The 27,715-nt window shown below is 42.5% G+C and overlaps 1 protein-coding gene across 1 annotated transcript in view; it reads left to right on the forward strand.

The window, feature by feature from the left end:
* Positions 1-1,127: 1,127 nt before the first annotated feature.
* NT5C1A (5'-nucleotidase, cytosolic IA) overlaps positions 1,128-27,715 on the forward strand; it is a 117,659-nt gene continuing 91,071 nt past the window's right edge. Inside the window, exon 1 of the mRNA XM_069757173.1 lies at positions 1,128-1,538. Coding sequence (XP_069613274.1) covers positions 1,398-1,538 — 141 coding nt within the window. The 5' untranslated portion in view covers positions 1,128-1,397. The remainder of the gene's footprint in view (positions 1,539-27,715) is intronic.

The following is a 27,715-nucleotide window of genomic DNA, read 5'->3' on the forward strand; positions in this document are numbered from 1 at the left end:
ATACCAAAGAATTTGTGTTTGCAATCATTTTCAGGAAGAAAATGAGTATTATCTGACAGAATTTCAGAGGTGTCAATACTTTTGGCCATGACTGTATATAGATACCAGGATGAGGGACATATGATTTGTAAGACGGACACTGGTATTATAAGAAAAAACCCCATTTAACATAAAAAAATATTTTTTTCTCTTTTTCTTCACCAGGTTTGTGGGTGCGTCTTATGGTCCGGTGCGTCTTATAGTCCCGAAAAATACGGTACTCACATTGTTCAGTGTCCTGTTTGCTCCAAGGTTCTTGCCTGCGTCTGCTCTGCTTCTCTGTCTGCTGGGTAGTGATCTGCAAATGCCCACTCCCTCCTTTTATCACCTTGTATGTGGGGGGTGGCTAATCAGTGTCTAGACATGTTTTCCTGTGGTGCAATGCACAAGGAAACGCATGTGCTTGCGAACGCATGCGTTCACATAGACCGTAATGCATTTTTTTGCCGCATTCCTTCCGCTAATAACCGCATACGTTTCTAGGCGGCAAATTGACGCCTCTAAAATTACTACATGTAGCGTTTACCGCGCCAAACCGCAGACGTCGAAATGACGCATGCGTCGTCTAACGCGGCAAAACGCAACCGATCGCAGACACATGCGTCCCTAATGTTAAAGATAGGAATACACGACGCATGCGGATAATTGCGGCACAAACGCTGCAGACACAACCGCAATTGTGAAACCGGCCTAACACAGCAGCAATTATGAATCAGAAATATAACATTAGTAGTTTTAGCACAAGATACGTGAATGCAAGTACAGTGAGCTACCACAAATTATCAAAAAGGTAAGTAAATTGTATGTGAGTTATGGCACAATCGTTGGTGATCAATGCAAGCAGTTTATTGCTAGGCTCAGGGTGGATCCTTCTGCCCCCTGGAGACTCCAGCTTTCCTTTCATTTCTGTTTCCCAAGCAGAATGACCAGCCTATGAGAAAAGCTGTAATGCTCAAGCCTGAGAGGAGGAAACATTCAGCTGGTGTGGGGAGTTACACTTAGTATATATTTATCCCTCCCTTCTCCATTTCATGGAATCATGAGCAGGGAACACAGGGGGCTTATGGGATGCCTTATAAAGACCTGTCACTGGTGAGGGAGAGGAAGAGAGATTGGGCACATTTGAAGACAAGCAAAGAGAATGACAAGATAACAGAAAAAAAATAAGCAGTCATCTCACAGGAAATCTGTCCATCATTACGCCTACTGAGAGAGATGAAAGAGAGACTAGAGCAATCGGAGGGTAAGAATTAGAAAGGAGGGCACATAGGCTAGTGCGAAGCTGCTTGTCTACTCTCCATCACACACAGGCATTAGCAGCACCTAAGTCTTTCGACTCAGCATTCTGCACTGAAAATATGCTGCCTGGCCCCGGGGATGCAGCTGAGGAAGGACCCAAGAGCAACCAGGCCTCCGCTCAAAGCCCAGGAGAGAAGCAAAAATGGGCAGAAGCCAAAGCATTCTATGAAAACTTAACCCCAACCAAGAAGCCAAAATCGGTATGTGCTACGCTATGTAAGGACGTAATAATAATAATCTTCATTTTACAGCTGAAGAGAATAGAATGCAATATAAGGTAGAAATTGGGAAACATGTTTGCTTTCAGCCACCTAAGTAGACAACATGTCACAGACACAGTCGTACCCTCGTCATCTTATCTGTCACTCTCTTCCCAGTCTATTTTTGTAGGCATTAGTCAGTAGGGATGGGGTTAATTCTACTAGGCGAGATGTGCTGGTTTATGTGTTGTCCATGCAGTGCGACAGGGGACAGTGACAGAGGCTGAGTTCCTGGTTGTCATGAAGGTGATTGAGCAAAGACTGACCTTCAACTGTGGGATTAGCAGTGGATGTGGTCAGGGAACCCAGCCAAGGTCACTAACCTATGACCCTATTGCGAAAAAAAAAAAAAGGTCATGGAATTATATATGTACATAGATATGCAGCTTGTGTTCATCAGTAAATGTATGTATACACTCATGTACACTGATGCATGTATACACACATCTACACTGGTGCATGTATACACACATCTACACTGGTGCATGTATACACACATCTACACTGGTGCATGTATACACACATCTACACTGGTGCATGTATACACACATCTACACTGGTGCATGTATACACACATCTACACTGGTGAATGTATACACACATCTATACTGGTGCATGTATACACACATCCACACTGGTGAATGTATACACACATCCACACTGGTGCATGTATACACACATCTACACTGGTGCATGTATACACACATCTACACTGGTGCATGTATACACACATCTACACTGGTGCATGTATACACACATCTACACTGGTGCATGTATACACACATCTACACTGGTGCATGTATACACACATCTACACTGGTGCATGTATACTCACATCTACACTGGTGCATGTATACACACATCCACACTGGTGCATGTATACACACATCCACACTGGTGCATGTATACACACATCTACACTGGTGCATGTATACACACATCTACACTGGTGCATGTATACTCACATCTACATTGGTGCATGTATACACACATCTACACTGGTGCGTGTATACACACATCCACACTGGTGCATGTATGCACACATCTACACTTGTGCATGTATACACACATCTACACTGGTGCATGTATACACACATCTACATTGGTGCATGTATACACACATCTACACTGGTGCATGTATACACACATCTACACTGATGCATGTATACACACATCTACACTGGTGCATGTATACACACATCTACACTGGTGCATGTATACACACATCTACTGGCATGTATACACACATCTACAATAGTGCATGTATACACACATCTACACTGGTGCATGTATACACACATCTACACTGGTGCATGTATACACACATCTACACTGATGCATGTATACACACATCTACACTGGTGCATGTATTCACACATCTACACTGGTGCATGTATACACACATCCACACTGGTGCATGTATACACACATCTACACTGGTGCATGTATACACACATCTACACTGATGCATGTATACACACATCTACACTGGTGCATGTATACACACATCTACACTGGTGCATGTATACACACATCTACTGGCATGTATACACACATCTACACTAGTGCATGTATACACACATCTACACTGGTGCATGTATACACACATCTACACTGGTGCATGTATACACACATCTACACTGGTGCATGTATACACACATCCACGCTGGTGCATGTATACACACATCTACACTGGTGCATGTATACACACATCTACACTGGTGCATGTATTCACACATCTACACTGGTGCATGTATTCACACATCTACACTGGTGCATGTATACACACATCCACACTGGTGCTTGTATACACACATCTACACTGGTGCATGTATACACACATCTACACTGATGCATGTATACACACATCTACTGGCATGTATACACACATCTACACTAGTGCATGTATACACACATCTACACTGGTGCATGTATACACACATCTACACTGATGCATGTATACACACATCTACACTGATGCATGTATACACACATCTACACTGGTGCATGTATACACACATCTACACTGATGCATGTATACACACATCTACACTGGTGCATGTATACACACATCTACTGGCATGTAGCGCCGACTACTTTGTTTTAGAAGAACGCGACTATAATAAACCAACCAATTCCATTGAACTATCTTTTAATAAAATAATAATAATAATCTTTATTTTTATATAGTGCTAACATATTCCGCAGCGCTTTACAGTTTGAACACATTATCATCACTGTCCCCGATTGGGCTCACAATCTAGAATTCCTATCAGTATGTCTTTGGAATGTGGGAGGAAACCGGAGTGCCCGGAGGAAACCCACGCAAACACGGAGAGAACATACAAACTCTTTGCAGATGTTGTCCTGGGTGGGATTAGAACCCAGGACCCCAGCGCTGCAAGGCTGTAGTGCTAACCACTGCGCCACCATGCTGTTGATCAATCTTTTCTATAAGCGTACCTGATCCACAACCTGGAACTGCTGATCTTTGCTAAGTATGTAGACTAAAAGCAGCAGAGCAAGAGAATCGGGAGCCATGACACTTGTAAACATCACTCCCCTGATATATGTACAAAGAAAACTATTCATTGAAAAATTGTTATAAAATCACTGGAGTGATACAGGCAGTTGATAAACCTTAAAGGGCTTGTCATGTTTATAAAGCCATTTTTATACACCTTTGCTCTCTAACCCTGAGAGACCTATTTTACTCTGCATTACACCGGCAACCTGTTTACGTGAATCGACACTGTGTGATGCCTTATTTTCCCTGCGCTTGTACTGCAGTGAAATAAAAACGTCATCGACAGATCTCCATATAGACTGCAGCTGACTTCTTGAAGTCTCAGCAGTGGCACTCTCAATGGGAATCTTTCCATAAGATCAAACTACCGTACCTATGGTCATGGAGGTCAGAGAAAGAGGAATAGAATGATACCTTGACAGTCTGCTCTCCTGATCTACATGTCTCTCACTGATAACGTCCCCATTCATTAAAAATAAGCTCTGGAGGTAGATTCTCTGGGAGATTCATGTCAGGCTCATAGATCGTAACAGTTTAAGAAAACCCATGAGTTTCTATGGAATAAATATCGGATCACAGATTACATGGTATAATGTTATTGAACTTTCTATGACCTGTATGCCCATATAGACGGCTTAAGAGGGTTAACCCTACTGAGAGATTCCCTTGATTGCCTTTAGGCTGGCCATACATATTAGTTGACAAACTATTGTTTGATCAACAGCTATCTCTCCTGTCTCCCCCATAAACATGAAATGTTGGCTAGGTCGAGCAACCCTGTGACCTCTTAAAGAGAGCTGCCTGATCCTTATATCCTCCAATTTCATCTGGGAGGCCTCCATGCACTTTACATGGTCCAAATCGATGGATTTGGAGGATTTTTATCTTATGTATATGTAGGCCTTTCAGCTTATTGTCAAAAGATTGTTCCAACAAGTAAATGCTTTAATAAAATTCTGAAAGTGTGAACCAGGTGGTTGGTCAGCAGATTTGGTGGGATAATTTAAAACTGAAACTAAGGCCATCCATAGAAGTTTCCAACTGGCTATTCTGCATTATTTTCTGTGGAGGGAACTGATGCAAGAAGTCCATTCCCATAGTTTTCTGTGGGATTGTTCACATTAATCTAGCACATCAGATAATGTGTTGAATCCTTCAGGGACCACCAGTTTTACAATACTAACAGGTGAAAAAGCTTTAAAACAACTGATACTGTTTTGTGATCAATTGATGAACAAGGAAACTGAGCCGGAGGCAAAAAAGGACAATCTACTATATAATTGTCTAAGGGTCACTTCCGTCTTTCTGTCTGTCCTTCTGTCTGTCTGTCACGGATATTCATTGGTCGTGGCCTCTGTCTGTCATGGAAATCCAAGTCGCTGATTGGTCGAGGCAAAACGCCCACAACCATTGCCACGACCAATCAGCGGCAGGCACAGTCCGGCGGCAATATGGTCGCTCCTTCCTCTCCGCAGTCAGTGCCCGCTCCATACTCCCCTCCAGTCAGCCCTCACACAGGGTTAATAGCAGCGTTAATGGACCGCGTTATGCCACGGTGTAACGCACTCCATTAACGCAGCTATTAACCCTGTGTGACCAACTTTTTACTATTGATGCTGCGTATGCAGCATCAATAGTAAAACGATCTAATGTTAAAAATAATAATAATTTAAAAAAAAGGTTTTTTTCACCCTCCGACGTGGCGCTGTCCTCGGCAGTGCAAGCGGCAGGTTCCGGTGCTAAGGATGCTATGCGAGAAGGACCTTCCATGACGTCACAGGTCCTGCGCTCATACCAACCCTGGGACCGGAAGCTGCCGCGTGCGCACCGCACACAGGTGCCAGAACTTCAAGGGGCCTATGGAAGGTGAGTAATGTTTATTTTTTATTTTAAGTCTTTTTTAACCACGCATATAGTGCCCACATTGCTATATACTACATGGGCTGTGTTACATACTGCGTGGGCTGCGTTATATACTACATGGCTGCTATGTACTACGTAGGCAGTGTTATATACTACGTGGGCTGTGTTACATACTGCGTGGGCTGCGTTATATACTACATGGCTGCTATGTACTACGTGGGCAGTGTTATACACTACGTGGGCTGTGTTACATACTGCGTGGGCTGCGTTATATACTACATGGCTGCTATATACTATGTGGCCAGTGTTATATACTATGTGGGCAATGTTATATACTGCGTGGGCTGCGTTGTATACTGCATGACTGCTATATACTATGTGGGCAGCGTTATATACTGTGTGGGCTGCATTATATACTACATGGCTGCTATATACTACGTTGGCAGTGTTATATACTATGTGGGCAGTGTTATATACTGTGTGGGCTGTGTTATATACTGCATGGCTGCTACATAAGAGCCACGGCTTCATGGGAAGCATACCAATAAAACAAGTAAGAAAAAGTCACATATAGTCAAATCCTACATATGGGCCATAATGGATACATCTATGGGATAATCGCTACCATAAGATACAATACCATAGAAAAACTACGATCAAAGACACCCAACAACAAAATTTAGAAAAAATTGACAAAATCTTTATTAGATAAATGTATAAAACAGGACATTTGGCAAAGCCAGGAGGAGAGGAAAAAAGTACTCAAGCCACAATGTGCACAGGGAAACGGCAGGGGTACAGGCATGAGGACTATCACAGTAGTAACAAAATATCAAAGTCCCAATAGGGGACTCAAATAGAGTCAAATTCGTTGTACCAAAAAGGGGGGACATAAGGTGTTGCAATCAGCCATGCCAGGAAAGATATAACCCATATACTGTAAGTAATGTATCTAGTGAATGCCACAAAATGGCTAATCTTTAATTCTACATAGTTACCTGAGCAGGCACTGGAAGGCGATAGTCCACAGCGTGTACCCACCCCAACGCGCATTTCGGCGTGATGAGCCTTTCTCAAGGGGCTGCGCGGGCTGCGTTGTATACTGCATGACTGCTATATACTATGTGGGCAGCGTTATATACTGTGTGGGCTGCATTATATACTACATGGCTGCTATATACTACGTTGGCAGTGTTATATACTATGTGGGCAGTGTTATATACTGTGTGGGCTGCGTTATATACTACATGGCTGCTATATACTACGTGGCCAGTGTTATATACTATGTGGGCATTGTTATATACTGCGTGGGCTGTGTTATATACTGTTTGGGCCGTGTTATATACTGCGTGGCCACTGTTATATACTGCGTGGCCTGTATTAACGCATCGGGTATTCAAGAATATGTCGTGGCCTGTGCTATATACTATGTGGCTGCTATATACAGTACAGACCAAAAGTTTGGACACACCTTCTCATTTAAAGATTTTTCTGTATTTTCATGACTATTAAAATTGTAAATTTACACTGAAGGCATCAAAACTATTAATTAACACATGTGGAATTATATACTTAACAAAAAAGTGTGAAACAACTGAAAATATGTCTTATTTTCTAGGTTCTTCAAAGTATCCACCTTTTGCTTTGATGACTGCTTTGCACACTCTTGGCATTCTCTTGATGAGCTTCAAGAGGTAGTCACCGGAAATGGATTTCACTTCACAGGTGTGCCCTGTCAGGTTTAATAAGTGGGATTTCTTGCCTTATAAATGGGGTTGGGACCATCAGTTGTGTTGTGCAGAAGTCTGGTGGATACACAGCTGATAGTCCTACTGAATAGACTGTTAGAATTTGTATTATGGCAAGAAAAAAGCAGCTAAGTAAAGAAAAACGAGTGGCCATCATTACTTTAAGAAATGAAGGTCAGTCAGTCCAAAAAATTGGGAAAACTTTGAAAGTGTCCCTAAGTGCAGTTGCAAAAACCATCAAGCGCTACAAAGACCTCCCCAGGAAAGGAAGACCAAGAGTCACCTCTGCTTCTGAGGATAAGTTTATCCGAGTCACCAGCCTCAGAAATCGCAGATTAACAGCAGCTCAGATTAGAGACCAGGTAAATGCCACACAGAGTTCTAGCAGCAGACACATCTCTACAACAACTGTTAAGAGGAGACTTTGTGCAGCAGGCCTTCATAGAAAAGGCAACAAGCAAAAGAGACTTGTTTGGGCTAAAGAGCACAAGGAATGGACATTAGACCAGTGGAAATCTGTGCTTTGGTCTGAGGAGTCCAAATTTGAGATCTTTGGTTCCAACCACCGTTTCTTTGTGCGACGCAGAAAAGGTGAACGGATGGACTCCACATGCCTGGTTCCCACCGTGAAGCATGGAGGAGGAGGTGTGATGGTGTGGGGGTGCTTTGCTGGTGACACTGTTGGGAATTTATTCAAAATTGAAGGCATACTGAACCAGCATGGCTACCACAGCATCTTGCAGCGGCATGCTATTCCATCCGGTTTGCGTTTAGTTGGACCATCATTTATTTTTCAACAGGACAATGACCCCAAACACACCTCCAGGCTGTGTAAGGGCTATTTGTCCAAGAAAGAGAGTGATGGGGTGCTATGCCAGATGACCTGATGGTTTGGGGTGAGCTGGACCGCAGAGTGAAGGCAAAAGGGCTAAGCATCTCTGGGAACTCCTTCAAGATTGTTGGAAGACCATTTCCGATGACTACCTCTTGAAGCTCATCAAGAGAATGCCAAGAGTGTGCAAAGCAGTCATCAAAGCAAAAGGTGGCTACTTTGAAGAACCTAGAATATAAGACATAATTTCAGTTGATTCATACTTTTTTGTTAAGTATGTAATTCCACATGTGTTAATTCATAGTTTTGATGCCTTTGTGTGAATTTACAATTTTCATAGTTATGAAAATACAGAAAAATGTTTAAATGAGAAGGTATGTCCAAACTTTTGGTCTGTACTGTACATACATATTCTAGAATACCCGATGCGTTAGAATCGGGCCACCATCTAGTAGGAAAAATAAAAGCAATGCTAGATTCAATTGAGAAGATGATAAATATGCTTAAAAGATAACAAGCTTCAAAATCTAATCGTTTATCCACAGTAGTTTAAGAGCAGTGATAATCCAACCCATCCCCAATTTAACATTTAGCAGCATTATATTGGCACACATAGTAAACATAATGTATTTCCATTGGAGCAGCTAAAAAGCCTTAATCTTAAACTCAGAAACACACATGTATAATCTGGATTTAGGTGATTTCACTAATATCACCAAATGCTGCAGTGTCTTAAGGACAATTTTAACAACAAGGTCCAAATTGTCAGCAGAATTTAAAGCTTTATCCACACCACTTCAATTATGCACTCATAGTCTATCAAAACAGTTGTGCGCAGCTGTATTTTTTGCATTGTATCATGTATTACATTTTAGTGTATTTTATTTGATTAAAGCATGTAGAAGTGAAACAATTTGGTTCTTATATTTTAAGCTATAAGTACTGTATATACTTGAGTATAAGCCGACCCAAGTATAAGCCGAGACCCCTAATTTTGCCGCAAAAAACTTGGAAAACTTAATGACTCAAGTATAAGCCTAGGGTGGGAAATGCAGCAGCTACTGGTAAATTTCAAAAATAAAAATAGATACCAATAAAATTAAAATTAATTGAGACATCAGTAGGTTAAGTGTTTTTGAATATCCATATTGAATCAGGAGCCCCATATAATGCTCCATACAGTTCATGATGTGCCCCATAAGATGCTCCATACAAATTACGCCCCATATAATGCTCCATACAGTTTATGATGGGCCCCATAAGATGCTTTATACAAAAATATGCCCCATATAATGCTGCACAATGGTTAATAATTGCCCCATAAGATGCTCCATAGAAAATATGCCACATGTAATGCTGCATAAAGTTTGATTATGGCCCCATAAGATGCAGTTTATGCTGATATGATTATCCATACTGTATATCTGCTGCTGCAATTAAAAAAAAAAATGACATACTCACCTCTCGTCACTGCCCGCTGCTCCTCAGCGTCCCGTCTCTCCGCAGTGACTGTTCAGGCAGAGGGCGGCGCGCGCACTAATACGTCATCGCTCCCTCTGACCTGAACAGTCACAGCCAGAAGACGCGGAAGACAGAGCGGCGCCCGGCGGTGGAACGGGGACAGGTGAACATGAAATGCTTATGCTCCCCGTTATACTCACCTGCTCCCAGCGTGGTCCCTGCTTCACACTGACAGATGGTCTCCAGTAGCTTCTTCCTCTGTTCAGCGGTCACTGGTACCGCTCATTAAAGTAATGAATATGCGGCTCCATCCCTATGGAAGTGGAGTCCATATTCATGACCGCTGAACAGATGAACAGCTGTGGGCGACCAGAGACCATCGGAGATACAGGGACCGCGCCAGGAGCAGGTGAGTATGTGACAGCCGCCACTCCCCCTCCCCCTCCCCCGCCGACCATGACTCGAGTGTAAGCTGAGAGGGGCACTTTCAGCCTAAAAAAATGGGCTGAAAATCTCGGCTTATACTCGAGTATATACGGTATTTGTTTTTAATACCTTCAACTTAGCTGCCATATTAGAGGCTTATGTTTCCTTCCTGCTTTGTGTGTATATAGAGATGAATAGTCTGCTCCCGCTATTCTATTTTGTGCAGCTCCAACCACCAGGATGCAGACATTCTTATTGTTCAGAAAAACATGTTGGTCAAAGGAAAACCACATCCTTCTAATATACAGAACAAATTGTCGTCCCTGAACTAATAGATATCATGGGAGGTCTTGAAGGATAGATGCAAGCACCCTCTGGTGGCTGTGCCCATTAATCTTCTTTGATGATGCACTATGTGTCTGGCGCTAATATGGAGCTTTATTTTTTATTTTAAAGGTATAATCCCAGCATAGACATTGTTGGCCCATTTACCGGATATTCCATAAATATCTAATAGGTGTTGATCCCACAGCAAGTAGAAATCCATTCAGCTGTCAGTGAATTATGACTAGTGCAGCTCCATTTAGTCTTTGCACTAGGCACAACAGTGCTCCAGGTGCTTACCAAGAGTAATGAAAATGTTTTTTGTGGCCCTTTGAAGTGGTAGAATGTACTCTTGAGTTAAAGAGGTGATAACTTATTGACCAGTGGGTAAAACTGCTGGGACCCACACTGTTCAGCAGAATGGAAATTTTTATCCCTGACAGGCTATTTTTATTTGCATAAGAATGGAGTAGCACTATGCATGCTCGAAAGACACCCTTTTAATTTCTATGGGTCTTCCGGTAAATGATGCGTGCATTGCTCAATAGCCCCATAGAGAATGAAAGGGATGGAAGTCGTTCGTATGCAATGCTGGTCCATTATAGGGATAAAAGTGCCTAGTTCTGCTGATTAGTGAGGGTCCTATTAAGTTATCACATATCTAGCAGGTTTGTTCTCTCCAGACGGCCCCTTTAAAAAGTTATGCACTTACATACACATGACAGGTTTGTGTGCTTTATTTTATTGTTATTTCCATAATTGTGAAGAAAAAAAAATCTTTTTTTTACTATAAGATGCAGTTTGTAGCAATATTAAAATCTTGCTAAAAAGTGTGCACCTGATTGTCCAAAGGCAGCTTCCTATGATGAAGAAGAACGCTGACACAGCGCCCTCCTGAATCACTGAGCAAACTATTCAGTGGCACGGCTCCTGCTCCTCCTGCCTGACACTGATCAGTCTGAGCGGTGCATGGCAGGAGAGGAGTCTACCAGGACTTGCACATTACTAAAGTTACATGGATGCTGCAGGTCATGGTTAGGGAACCTTTTAAATTACATGATCAATCATACAACTGGAAGGACCTTCAAAATGTGGGTGTTGATGTAGCAGAGCTATTTGGGTTAATGTAGCTGAGCTGTGTGTGTTTTGATGTAGTTGAGGTGTGTGTTGATGTAGCTGAGCTATGTATGTTTGTTTCGATATAGTTGAGCTGTGTATGCTGATGTAGCTGAGCTGTGTGTGTGCACATATAGTATCCATCATATACCCATTACTTAAAAAACCATCCCTCAACCAGAACTGTGCTGCTAACTACAGACCTGTCTCTAATCTCCCCGTCATCTCTAAAACATCTGAATCGCTTGGTCCACTCCCTTCTAGTCCGCTATCTTCCAAATAACGGCTTTCTTGACCCTTTACAAACTGGTTTACACTCCTTAGGGTGCTTTAACATTGCACCCATTCAGAGGCCCCATTGGGGCTTACATCCGAACCTCCTGCAAAATGGGATTCAGACTTCGCCGCTGAAGGGACCATAGGCTATAATGGTGCCAACAGAGAGAACGTGCCCTCTACCATGCATTATTTTCGGGCGTACATAACTACTGGAGGCAGTCACCCAGACGCAACTTTACTACATATGTTCACTCTTTCGGCACCATTATAATCTATGGCCCTGTGAGCACATATGTCCAAATCCTGTTTGCCGACAGGGCCACTGAACGGTTGCCTAAACTCTGAAAGCACCCTTACACTCTACAAGAACTATCTCTACAGATTCTCCTGGATCTCTCTGCTGCATTTAACACTGTGGATCACCAGCTCTTCCTCACAATACTCCGCTCTATCGGTCTCAAGCCTAGTGCTTTGTCTTGGTTCTCCTCTCTGACAGCTCCTTTACTGTATCTTTTGTGGGCTCCTCCTCCTCTCCTCTTTCCCATACTAAAGGGGTTCCGCAGGGCTCAGTCCTAGGCCCTCTCGCCTTCTCCTTATACACCGCCCCTATTGGACTAACCATCAGCAGATTTGGTTTCCAGTATCATATCTATGCTGATGACACACAATTATACACATCGTCTCTTGATCACTCCTGCATTACTACAAAACACCAGTGATTGTTGCTGTCTCTAATATTATGTCTTCCCTTTATCTAAAATTGAATCTGTCAAAAACTGAACTCCTTGTGTTTCCTACCTCTAATAATCTTCTTAAGCTCAATATCGCAATTTCCATGTGATGTTCTACCTTAACTCCCAAGTAGATTGCCCACTGTATTGGGGTTATATTTGACTCAGATCTTTCCTTCACTCCCTATATCCAATCACTTGGTGCCACCTGCACCTCAAAAACATCTCTAGAATTTGACCTTTTCTTACCTTTGACTCTGCAAAAACTCTTACAGTTGCTTTTATTCATTCTTGTTTAATTATAATTAATTATACCTCTCTGCTTGTGCCATTCTACAATTGATTTTTATTTAATAATGTTAATCATCCCTTTCACTGATTATCTTATTACTAGATGGTGGCCCGATTCTAACGCATCGGGTATTCTAGAATATGCATGTCCTCGTAGTATATTGCCCAGTCACATAGTATATTGCCCAGCCACGTACTTTATTTTGCCCAGCCACGTACTATATTGCCCAGTCACGTAGTATATTGCCCAGCCACGTAGAATATTGCCCAGCCACGTACTATATTGCCCAGCCACGTAGTATATTGCCCAGCCACGTAGTATATTGCCCAGCCACATAGTATATTGCCCAGTCATGTAGTATATTGCCCAGCCACGTAGTATATTGCCCAGTCACATAGTATATTGGCCAGCCACGTAGTATATTGCCCAGTCACGTAGTATATTGGCCAGCCACATAGTATATTGCCTAGCCACGTAGTATATTGGCCAGCCACATAGTATATTGCCCAGTCACGTAGCATATTGCCCAGCCACGTAGAATATTGCCCAGCCACGTAGAATATTGCCCAGCCACGTAGAATATTGCCCAGCCACGTAGTATATTGCCCAGCCACGTAATATATTGCCCAGTCACGTAGTATATTGCCCAGTCATGTAGTATATTGCACAGCCACGTAATATACAGCACAGAGCCACGTAGTATATTGCCCAGCCACGTAGTATATTGCACAGCGACGTAGTATATTGCCCAGTCACATAGTATATTGCCCAGCCACGTAGTATATTGCCCAGACACGTAGTATATTGCACAGCCACGTAATATACAGCACAGAGCCACGTAGTATATTGCCCAGCCACGTAGTATATTGCACAGCGACGTAGTATACAGCACAGAGCCACGTAGTATATTGCACAGCGACGTAGTATATTGCACAGCGACGTAGTATACAGCACAGAGCCACGTAGTATATTGCCCAGTCACGTGGTATACAGCACAGCCAGGTAGTATATTGCCCAGGCACGTAGTATACAGCACAGACACGTAGTATATTGCCCAGCCAGGTAGTATATTGCCCAGTCACATATGTAACAGGTTAAAAAATAAAAAAGAAACATACTCGCCATCCGAAGAGCCCGTTGTAGTTCCGGCACTTGTGTGCGGTGTCCGGTCCCAGGATTGGTATGAGCGCAGGACCTTCCATGACGTCGCGGTCACATGACCGTGACATTGCGGTCACATGACCATGACGTCATGGAAGGTCCTTCTCCCATAGCATCGTTGGAAGCGGAATCTGCCGCTTGCAGTGCCGAGGAAAGGACGCGACGTAGGAAGGTGAGAATAAGGTTTTTTTTTATTATTATTGTTTTTAACATTAGATCGTTTTACTATTGATGCTGCAGACACAGCATCAATAGTAAAAAGTTGGGGATACACAGGGTTAATAGCGGCGGTAACGGAGTACGTTACCCGCGGCATAACGCGGTCCGTTACCGCCGGCATTAACCCTGTGTTAGCGATGACCGCAGGGGAGTATGCAGGCGACAGGCACTGACTGCGGGGAGTAAGGAGTGGCCATTTTCTTCCGGTCTGTGCCCGTTGCTGATTGGTCGTGGCAGCCATGACAGGCAGCTGCCGAGACCAATCAGCGAATGAATAACCGTGACAGACAGAAGGACAGACAGACAGGCGGAAGTGACCCTTAGACAATTATATTGTAGATATATACAGTATATATATATCCTCACATCTTCTTTATGTTTATTGATTACTTCGTATTCTCTATAAATATATTTCTCCATTACTAATTGCCATTCTTTCTTTATTACCTGGATTCACCATTATTATAATCTTTTTTTTATTTTATTTTCTTACCGCAACTTTTTAAACACACTTAGGATGTTAATATGTTATCTCACATGAAAAGCGCATGAAAAGCGCCATGGAATAAATGGCGCTATAATAATAAATAATAATCCACATAGCCTCCGGAAGCTACAGTAAAGAGTGTGCATGTGGGCCTTCCATACCTTTAGGACTTCCGGATGTGCCGAGTCAGGTGACCCGCTTGCGTCCCACTTGCGTGTCACCAAGCACTAATCTGAAAGTCTCCATTTGCTGCAAAGTATACTGCAAGCGTGTCATGCGCTGATAAATACTTACTTGGTGGCGGCGCTTCTTCTCCTCTCCCCTCCCTCTTCTGCCCCATGTGAGACCTTCGCACCAATGATACTGTGAGACACATCACAGGCTTCTTTCTTTGGCACAGTTAGAGACACCCATTGGATTCATTACACTTTATAACATTGCCTTTTACTGCTTTTGAGTCACCCCCCGGAAGAAGCTTTAATGCAAAACGGCGTAGGGGTTGTTTCATTAGGTTCCACGTTGGGACTTTGTGGGCTTCACAAGTAGTCAGCCTCTCTGCACCTCCCCCAAGGAGGTCTTCTTTCCCCACCGTTTTTTTACCTGTTATTTTTTGTTGTTGTTTATAATGATTTTAATTTGATCTTTTACCTAACCTAGAATCTCTTTGGCTCTGTTGACAACATATAAAAAACACAGGTGTTAGCAAAAAGATATTTATTGTATTTGAAGTATCTAGCACATTATATCTTCTATTGGTTTTTGAAATGTGTAAATAATTAAGCATGGTAAATATGTGCTCTGCTGAGAGTGTGTATAACGTGCATGCTGTAAGCTACATATGCTTAATACACATAATTCACAGAAACACTAACAGTAGATTTAATACAACCCTAATACAACCCCTGGCAAAAATTATGTAATCACTGGCCTTGGAGGATGTTCATTCAGTTGTTTAATTTTGTATTAAAAAAAGCAGATCACAGACGGCACAAAACTAAAGTAAATTCAAATGGCAACTTTCTGGCTTTTAGAAAGACTAAAAGAGATCAAGAACAAAAAATGTGGTAGTCAGTAATGGTTACTTTTTTTTTAACCAAGCATAGGGTAAAAATGATGGAGTCACTCAATTATGAGGGAAAAAATTATGGAATCACCCTGTAAATTTTCATTCCCAAAACTAACACCTGCATTAAATTAGATCTGATCGTTAGTCTGCATCTGAAAAGGAGTGATTACACCTTGGAGAGATGTTGCACCAAGTGGACTGACATGAATCATGCAAAAGATGTTGGTTGTTCACAGTCAGCTGTGTCTAAAATCTGGACCAAATACAAACAACATGGGAAGGTTGTTAAGGGCAAATATATTGGTAGACCAAGGAAGACATCAAAGTGTCAAGACCGGAAACTTAAAGCAATATGTCTCCAAAACAGGAAATGGACAACAAAACAAATGAACCAATGGGTGGAAACTGGAGTCAACGTCTATGACCGAACTGTAAGAAACCGCCTAAAGGAAATGGGATTTACATACAGGAAAGCTAAACGAAAGCCATCATTAACACCTAAACAGAAAAAAGCAAGGTTACAATGGGCTAAGGAAAAACACTCATGGACTGTGGATGACTGGATGAAAGTCGCATTCCGTGATGAATCACAAATCTGCATTGGGCAAGGTGATGATGCTGGAACTTTTGTTTGGTGCCGTTCCAATGAGATTTATAAAGATGACTGCCTGAAGAGAACATGCAAATTTCCACAGTCATTGATGATATGGGGCTGCATGTCAGGTAAAGGCACTGGGGAGATGGCTGTCATTACATCTTCAATAAATGCAAAAGTTTATGTTGATATTTTAGACACTTTTCTTATCCCATCAATTGAAAGGATGTTTGGGGATGATGAAATCATTTTTCAAGATGATAATGCATCCTGCCATAGAGCAAAAATTGTGAATAAATTCCTTGAAAAAAGACACAAGGTCAATGTCATGGCCTGCAAATAGTGCGGATGGCAATCCAATTGAAAATCTTTGGTGGAAGTTGAAGAAAATGGTCCATGACAAGGCTCCAACCTGCAAAGCTGATCTGGAAACAGCAGAGAAAGTTGGAGCCAGATTTATGAAGAGTACTGTCTGACACTCATTAAGTCCATGCCTCAGAGACTGCAAGCTGTTATAAAAGCCAGAAGTGGTGCAACAAAATACTAGCGATGTGTTGGAGTGGTTTTTTGTTTGTTTGTTTTTCATGATTCCATAATTTTTTCCCTCAGAATTGAGTGACTCCATAAATTTTCCCCTATGCGTGGCTAAAAAAAAGTAACCATTACTGACTACCACATTTTTTGTTCTTGATTTCTTTTAGTGTTTCTTACAGCCAGAAAGTTGCCATTTGAAATGACTTTAGTTTTGTGCCATGTGTGATCTGCTTTTTTGTACAAAATTAAACAACTGAATGAACATCCTCCAAGGCCGGTGATTACATAATTTTTGCCATGGGTTGTATTAGTTATATTGACCTCTACTCTTCTTTACACTGCCAGGGAAGTTTTAATAAGTATGTGCAGCGCCCCAGAGTCCTGGATCGTTGCAGTAATGTTATTCTCCCACCAGGGGGAGTGATGTTACGTCTGAAGGCAATGAAGGAGATCTTCTGTCCAGGTATCACAACCACAAAACACACTTCACACTCCAGTCCGCCAGGGGGAGCCATGCTTCTATCTACTAGGGCACGCCTCACACTGAGGTAAAACTGGTGGGTTGGTTAGGAAGTGAGACAGAAGCTGACTGGAGGGAGTAGGAGATAGTCAGTGAGTCCCGACTGAGTTTGGCAGAGGCTGGTTGGAGTGGGTTCCAGCCAGCTCCAGACTGCGGCCTGTGGAAGACAAAGGTACACGAAGCTGTGCCCGCATCCCATGCGGCAGCATCCTAAGAAAGGACACGAAAGGAATTGTGTTGCAGTGAGTGAGCAACGAAGTAATAGCAAAAGGGGAGGAATATCAGAGGGAGACCAGCTAGAAGCAGGCTGCCTCCTTCTGAAGCGCATTACCGGTAGCCAGAACACCGAGGGAGTAAGGATCTCTATGCCATTACTTCAGAGACTGGCAGGACAGTTGATTCCACGTTGACTGCCCGACCACATACCCAGGAGGCAGGGTGGCAACTTGTGGGGGCCGGGGCATCTCTAGGGTCCCTATAAAAAGCCTCAGGCCACCAGTCATACGGGTTTGTCCTATCCATCAGGGGGACAGAGAGAGGAGACTTAACATCTACAATAGTTGTGAGGACCTTACCGAGTTGCTCAGCAGGAAGGGACTACAACGCCCAGGCACTAGAGGAAGACTATTGAATTCCACCTGGATAAGGGGACTCTGGATTTGCCTTTAGACCGGCCGGACTCTGCCTACCCTGTGGTCCCTACCCTGGACTGTGGATGCTGAAGCCTTCAGTAAAGGTAAAGAGACTGCAACCTTGTGTCCTCGTTATTCACTGTGCCTTACATCATCCACCATCTACACTCTGGGAAGCCCTGGGGACATACTTCACCTTCATCTCCCAATCCCTTCATACCATGCACTGTCCTCCCTCCCCCACTGCATCTAGTTCACTCTCTGACTTTGAAGCAGTTACAGAAGAAGAAGTAAGCAGGCTCCTTGCATCTTCTCGCCCGACCACTTGCACCAGTGACCCCATTCCATCACATCTCCTCCAGTCCCTTTCCCCGGCTGTCACCTCTCACCTAACAAAAATATTCAACCTTTCCCTCACTTCCGGTATTTTTCCCTCCTCATTTAAGCATGCCATCATACATCCATTATTTAAAAAACCATCCCTCGATCAAAACTGTGCCGCTAATTATAGACCTGTCTCTAATCTTCCCTTCATCTCTAAACTCCTCGAACGCCTGGTCCACTCCCGTCTTACCCGCTATCTCTCAGATAACTCTCTTCTCGACCCTCTTCAATCTGGCTTCCGCTCTTTACACTCTACTGAAACTGCCCTCACTAAAGTCTCCAATGACCTACTAACAGCTAAATCTAATGGTCACTACTCCATGCTAATTCTCTTGGATCTCTCTGCAGCATTCGACACTGTGGATCATCAGCTCCTCCTCACTATGCTCCGCTCCATCGGCCTCAAGGACACCGTTCTCTCCTGGTTCTCCTCCTATCTCTCTGACCGATCCTTCACTGTATGTTTTGCTGGTTCCTCCTCTTCTCACCTTCCCCTTACGGTTGGGGTTCCTCAAGGATCAGTCCTAGGCCCCCTCCTCTTCTCTTTGTATACTGCCCCTATTGGACAAACAATCAGTAGATTTGGTTTCCAGTACCATCTCTATGCTGACGACACCCAATTATACACTTCTGCTCCTGATATCACACCGACCTTTTTAGAAAACACCAGTGATTGTCTTACCGCTGTCTCTAACATCATGTCCTCCCTCTACCTGAAACTAAACCTGTCAAAAACTGAACTCCTCGTGTTCTCTCCCTCTACTAACCTACCTTTGCCTGACATTGCCATCTCCGTGTGCGGTTCCACCATTACTCCAAAGCAACATTCCCGCTGCCTTGGGGTCATCCTTGATTCTGACCTTTCATTCACCCCCTACATCCGATCACTGGCTCGCTCTTCTTACCTGCATCTCAAAAACATTTCTAGAATTCGCCCTTTTCTTACTTTCGACTCTGCAAAAACTCTGACTGTTTCACTTATTCATTCTCGTCTGGACTATTGTAACTCTCTATTAATCGGCCTCCCTCTTGCAAAACTCTCCCCGCTCCAATCTGTCCTGAATGCTGCAGCCAGGATCATATTCCTCACCAACCGTTACACCGATGCCTCTACCCTGTGCCAGTCATTACACTGGCTACCCATCCACTCCAGAATCCAGTACAAAACTACTACCCTCATCCACAAAGCACTCCATGGCTCAGCACCACCCTACATCTCCTCCCTGGTATCAGTCTACCACCCTACCCGTGCCCTCCGCTCCGCTAATGACCTCAGGTTAGCATCCTCAATAATCAGAACCTCCCACCACTCCCGTCTCCAAGACTTTACACGTGCTGCGCCGATTCTTTGGAATGCACTACCTAGGTTAATACGATTAATCCCCAATCCCCACAGTTTTAAGCGTGCCCTAAAAACTCATTTGTTCAGACTGGCTTACCGCCTCAATGCATTAACCTAACAATCCCTGTGTGGCCTATTTATAATAAAAAAAAAAAAAAAAAAAGGTTCCTCGCATCATGTTCTCATACACTTTATGCAGTATTAGCCCTCTGTGTCTGTACTGCTACATACTTAGGCAGTGAACTGGTTCATGCAGCTTTACATGAACACCTGAGCCTTACACTATGGCTGGTCCGAATAACTAAAGCAATTGTTACCATCCACCTCTCGTGTCTCCCCTTTTCCCCATAGTTTGTAAGTTTGCGAGCAGGGCCCTCACTCCTCCTGGTATCTGTTTTGAACTGTATTTCTGTTATGCTGTAATGTCTATTGTCTGTACAAGTCCCCTCTATAATTTGTAAAGCGCTGCGGAATATGTTGGCGCTATATAAATAAAAATTATTATTATTATTATTATTTGGGAAGGTATACCATCTAGCTGCCATAACATCACCCCAGCGGACCCCTAAGCAGCGTCGGTCACCCTGACCGAATACCACAGGTGGCGTCACGAACGTTATCCATTTAAAGGCCTTTCCCCCACAATTTACAACTGACGCTCCCCTAGGGCCACGGACCGGGTCAGCCACCGTGACATCCCCACTGAGTACAGAAGAAGAAGGGCCCGGATCTGAGTATCCCACAGCCCTGGCGGGGCGCTGCATATGTTTTTCTTATTTTCTGCTATCTAAGCCTGAGGTGCATCTTACAGTATAGTAAGTTGTGTCCTATAGTCTGTTGTAAAATACTAAACACAACATATACTGTATATACACTATATATATATTTTATTTATTAGGAAATTATGGCGTCCAGCATCCCCTATTCTCCCTCCGAGGACAATAGAGAACTAATGAAGTCAGAGTGAAATAACACTTCTTACCCTGTTCCAATCTATACAGCAAAGGTGACAAGTAAGAAAACAGGAATATAATGTTTGTGCCTGCTCTAGTAACCTATGTAAAAATTGATTAGTTTTAAAAGATGCTTTTAATAAAAACATACATAAAATAATATAACTTTCAGATGATATATCATCTTTAACCCCTTTGCAACATGTGCCGTACTAGTATTGCTCTGCGGGAAGTATATTTGTGTCCAGAGCAGTACTAGTACGGCTCCGTGATTGCCGCGGCCTCATGCTGAGTGCCGTGGAGATCGCGTGCGGGTGTCAGCTGTATGTGACAGCTGACACTCCACAGCAATGCCCACGATCGGTGCTAGATCCTGATAGATGTCGCTTCCTGTGCGCTTCCATCAGAATAACGCAATGCGATCACATTGTTCTGAAGGTCTCCATGGAGACCCCCGGCACCAAGATGACCGCGTGTCCTTCCCGGTCCTGCAGGGAAGGTGGCTTGTGAGTGCCTGCTGGGAGCAGGCGCTGGCATGCCTCCTTCCCTGCCTGTTAGATCCTGATCTGACACTCTGCACAGCAGAGTGTCAGATCAGCAATCTGCTGTAAAATAGTAATGTCCCACATTGGGACAATTTAATAATTTTTTAAAAAAATTATAATGTGTAAATATATATTTATAAATAAAATAAAATAAATATTTTATCAATAAATACATTTATTAATGTAATTTAAAAAAAAAACAATAAAAGTACACATCTTTGGTATCGCCTCGTCCGTAATGACCCGCTCTATAAGGCTATGTGCACACGTTGCGGATTTTGCTGCGGATCCGCAGTGGATTGGCTGCTGCGGATTCACAACTGTTTTCCATGCGGTTTACAGTACCATGTAAACCTATGGAAAACCAAATCCGCTGTGCCCATGCTGCAGAAAACACTGCGCAAAAATGCTGCGTTGTATTTTCCGCAGCATATCAATTCTTTGTGCGGGTTCTGCAGTGGTTTACACCTGTTCCTCAATAGGAATCTGCAGAAATTCCATGGTAAATCCGCAGTAAATCCCAGGTAAGACGCAGTGCGGATTTTGCAAAACCAGTGCTGAAAAATCCGCACACGGTTCCGCAACGTGTGCACATAGCCTTAAACTGTCCCACTAGTTAACCCCTTCAGTGAACACCATAAAAAAAAGAAGCAAAAAACAATGCTTTATCATACTGCCAAGCAAAAAATGCAATAAAACGCGATCAAAAAGATGGATGTAAATAAAAATGGCACTGCTGAAAACATCATCTTGTCCCGCAAAAAAACAAGCTGCCATACAGCTCCATCAGTAGAGAGATAAAAAATTTATAGCTCTTAGAATAAAGCGAAGCGAAATTAATTATTTTTCCGCTAAAATAGTTTTTATTGTGTAAAAGTGCCAAAACATAAAAAAATATAAATTAGATATCACTGTAATTGTACTGACCTGCAGAATAAAGCTGCCTTACCTATTTTACCACACATGGAACGGTATAAAAAAAAATCCTGAATTGTTGGTTTTTGTTCAATCCATCTCCCAAAAATCAGAATAAAAAATGATCAAAAAATGTCATGTGCCCAAAAATGGTACCAATAGCAGCGTCAGCTCGTTCCACAAAAAACAAGCCCTCACATGATGCTGTCGGCCAAAATATGAAAATGTTATAGCTCTAAAAATATGGTGATGCAAAACCTTGTTTTCGCAATAAAAAGCGTCTTTTAGTGTGTCAGCAGCCAAACATAAAAACCCGATATACATCTGGTATCGCTGTAATCGCACCGATCCAAAGAATAAAGTCGCCTAATCCCTTATACCGCACAAGTAACGGCGTAAAAAATAACTAAAACAAATTCTTCACATGCTGTTGATTTTTTCATTCTGCCTCTCAAAGATCGCAGTAAGGCTGGGTGCACATTTATCCTACGCTCTGCGCTGAGCGCTTACACCAGGGTTTCCATGTAAATCTCAGAAATATACGTGATTCAGACAGAATTCCCGGCAGAAAATTCTCTATAATGAGGTTGATGGTGGCACTGTGGATGCCGTCTGACCTGTGATCCGGCAGTGTCCATCTTTTTAGGATTGCATAAATGTCTCATCGTCCACAATTTTGTGCACTTCGAAAAAAAAGGACACAGCTGAACAGAGGCCAGACGAAGTCCAGAGTAACTCTGCTGTTTCACTATAGTGAATAGATCCATCGGTGGTTTCATCTGAATCACGTCACTCAGAGATTTAGATGGAAACCCTAAAGTAAATGGTCAGCGTAGAGCGGCGGATACATGTGATCCCAAACGTTATGTAAAATGTTCCCAATAAAAGCTTCTACTCAATCCACAAAAAAAGCAAGTCCCCCCTACCAGATCTGTCATTTGTTAATAGAAATATAGGGGGCTTCCACGTTGCAATGAACTGGTCACTACAACGGCAGTTTGCAATTTTCACTCAGCAACATCCACTGCTGCTTGTTTCTGGAGTCAAAATCATCACTAGATCTGTAGATAAATTCACAAAAGGTAATAATTGCCAAAATGGAATCCACAAACTAGTCTAGGAATATCTGCACTCCAGGAAATAAATAGAGCTCCGTTCCTCCCGAGTCTCTCCGTATGTCAAAGTAGTACTGTAAAGCCCCATACGGGGTATCGCTACATTCAGCGGAAATTGTGGGACAATTTCTGGTGCTATTTCTTACCCATTTCCCAGTGTGAAAATGTAACACTTGGGGCTAACAAACAATCTTGGTGGTAAAAATGTAAATTATTTTTTATTCATTGCCCAATGATATATAAGTCTGTGACACACCTGTGGTGTCAATATAATCACTGCACCCCTAGATGAATTCATTGAGATTTAATTGGCAAAATGGGGTCACTTATGGGGGTTCTGCTGTTCTGGCACCTCAGGGGCTCTGTCAATGTGATATGGCCTCGTCAAACAAGTGCAGCAAAATCTGCACTCCAATATGGAGCTACTTTCCTTCTGAGCTTTGCACTGTGTCTCAAAAGTAGTTTTCAACCACATATGGGGTATCGGTGAACTCAGGAGAAATTTCACGACCAACTTTGGGGTCTATATTCTCCTTTTGCCCTTGTGAAAATAAAAAATTTGTAGCTTGAAAAGATTTTTGTGAGAAAAATGTGATTTTTTTTTTTATTTCTACGGCTCTACGCTATAAACTTCTGTGAAGCACCTGCTAATTATTCCATCAAATTTTGTATTCTAAAAGTCAAATGGCACTCCTTCCCTTCCAAGCCCTGCTGTGTGCCCAAACAGTTGTTTTCCTCCACATATTGGATATTGGTGTACTCAGTTGAAATTGCACAACAAATTGCATGGCACAATTTCTCCTTTTACCCTTATGTAAATGCAAAATTTGGAGCTAAAAAAGATTTGTTTGGGAAAAATGTGATTTTTTTTTTTTATTTCCATGGCTCTATGCTATAAACTTCTTTGAAGTACCTGTGGGTTCAAGGTGCTCAATACACATCTAGATAAATTCCATAAGGGGTCTAGTTTCCAAAATGATGTCACTTGTGGGGGGTTTCCTCTGTTTAGGCACATCAGGGGCTCTCAAACACGACATGGCAACCGCTAATTATTCCAGCATATTTTACATTTAAAAAGTCAAATGGCGCACTCCTGTTACCATTTATTTTTTTCTTCCACATTCCAAAAATTCCTGTGAAGCACCTGAAGGGTTAATAAACTTCATGAATGTGGTTTTGAGCACCTTGAGGGGTGCAGTTTTTAGAATGGTGTCATTTTTGGGTATTTCTGTCATATAGGCCTCTCAAAGTCACTTCAAGTGTGAGGTGGTCCCTAAAAAAATGGTTTTGCAAATTTTGTTGCAAAAATGAGAAATCGCTGGTTAACTTTTAACCCTTATAACTTCCTAACAAAAGAAATGATGTTTCCAAAATTGTGCTGAGATAAAGTAGACATGTGGCATTGTTATTTATTAACTACTAGCTGAAGAGCCCGGCGTTGCCTGGGCATAGTAAATATCTGTGGTTAGTTATAGCACCTCACTTCTCTTATTTTCCCATCACGCCTCTCATTTTCCCCCATTACATCTCTCATTTTCTCCCTTACACCTCTCATTTTCCCCCTCACTCCTCTTATTTTCCCCCTCACTCCTCTCATTCCCCCATAACACTTGTCATTTCAACCTCACATCTGTCATTTTCCGATCACTCCACTATTTTCCCTCACTCCTCTCATTTTGCACTCACACCTTTTCATTTTCACCTCACACCCCTCATTTCCCCCTCAGTATATACATGTTTGTCATCTCCCTTATAAATAGTATACACCTGTATGTCATCTCCTGTATATAGTATATACCTGTATGTCATCTCCCCTGTAAATAGTATATACCTGCTGTATGTCATCTCCTCCTGTATATTGTATATACCTATGTGTCATCTCCTCCTGTATATAGTATATACCTGTATGTCATCTCTTCTGTATATACCATATACCTGTATGTCATCTCCTCCTATATATAGTATATACCTGTATGTCATCTCCTGTATATAGTATATACCTGTATGTCATCTCCCCTGTATATAGTATATACCTGCTGTATGTCATCTCCTCCTCTATATACCTATGTGTCATCTCCTCTTTTATATAGTATATACTTGTATGTCATCTCCTCCTGTATATAGTATATATATGTGTCATCTCCTCCTGTATCTATATATATAATTGTCTAAGGGTTTTTCCGTCTGTCTGTCTGTCTTTCTGTCTGTCTGTCTTTCTGTCTGTCTGTCTGTCTGTCCTGGAAATCCCGGCTCTCTGCGACGAGCACAGCGATGATGATGTCATAAAGGACGTAGATATCCCGCGTCTCTGATTGGTCGAGGCCGCCAGGCCTCGACCAATCAGCAACGGGCACAGCGACGATGATGTCATAAAGGACGTAGAAATCCCACGTTTCTGATTCAGCGACGGGCACAGTATCGACGTAGATGTCATAATGGTTGCCATGGCGACGATGATGTCATAAAGGTTGCCTCGACCAATCAGCGACGGGCACAGTCTGCTGTGAATTCTGGAATCATCATTGTCCATATACTACGGGGACATGCATATTCTAGAATACCCGATGCATTAGAATCGGGCCACAATCTAGTATAGTATATACCTGTAAGTCTTCTCCTCCTGTATATAGTATATACCTGTGTGTCATCTGCTCCTGTAAATAGTATATACCTGTGTCATCTCCTCCTGTATATAGTATGTACCTGTATGTCATCTCCTCCTGTATATAGTATATACCTGTGTGTCATCTCCTCCTGTATATAGTATATACCTGTGTGTCATCTCTCCTGTATATAGTATATACCTGTATGTCATCTCCCCTGTATATAGTATATATGTGTGTGTCATCTCCTTTGTATATAGCATATACCTGTGTGTCATCTCCTCCTGTATATACCTGTGTGTCATCTCCTCCTGTGGATAGTATATAACTGTGTGTCATCTCCCCTGTATATAGTATATACCTGTGTGTCATCTCCCCTGTATATAGTATATACCTGTGTGTAATCTCCCCTGTATATAGTATGTACCTGTATGTCATCTCCCCTGAATATAGTATATACCAGTGCGTCATCTCCTCCTGTATATAGTGTATACCTGTATGTCATCTCCTCCTGTATATAGTATATACCTGTGTGTCATCTCCTCCTGTATATAGTATATACCTGTCTGTCATATCCCCTGTATATAGTATATACCTGTGTGTCATCTCCCCTGTATATAGTATATACCTGCGTGTCATCTCCCCTGTATATAGTATATACCTGCGTGTCATCTCCCCTGTATATAGTATATACCTGTATGTCATCTCCCCTGTATATAGTATATACCAGTGTGCCATCTCCTCCTGTATATAGTATATACCTGTGTGTCATCTCCTCCTGTATATAGTATATACCTGTGTGTCATCTCTCCTGTATATAGTATATATCTGTGTGTCATCTCCCCTGTATATAGTATATATCTGTATGTCATCTCCTCCTGTATTAGACCGTGTTCACACATTATTTGGTCAGTATTTTTACCTCAGTATTTGTAAGCTAAATTGGCAGCCTGATAAATCCCCAGCCAACAGGAAGACCTCCCCCCTGGCAGTATATATTAGCTCACACATACACATAATAGACAGGTCATGTGACTGAAAGCTGCCGTATTTCCTATATGGTACATTTGTTGCTCTTGTAGTTTGTCTGCTTATTAATCAGATTTTTATTTTTGAAGGATAATACCAGACTTGTGTGTGTTTTAGGGCAAGTTTCATGTGTCAAGTTGTGTGTGTTGAGTTGCATGTGGCGACATGCATATAGCGACTTTTGTGAGATGAGTTTTTTGTGGCGACATGCGTGTAGCAACTTTTTGTGTGTCGAGTTGCATGTGACACGTTAGTGTGACAAGTTGTAAGCAGCAAGTTTTGCGCATGGCGAGTTTTGCGCATGGCGAGTTTTATGTGTGGTGCGTTTTGAGTATGTGCAAGTTTTGTGTGAGGCAACTTTTGCATGTGTTGCAACTTTTGTGCATGTGGCAATTTTTCCGCGTGTGGCGAGTTTTCC

This window comes from Ranitomeya imitator, chromosome 3, assembly GCF_032444005.1.
Source record: "Ranitomeya imitator isolate aRanImi1 chromosome 3, aRanImi1.pri, whole genome shotgun sequence".
NCBI classification, from domain to species: Eukaryota; Metazoa; Chordata; class Amphibia; order Anura; family Dendrobatidae; genus Ranitomeya; species Ranitomeya imitator.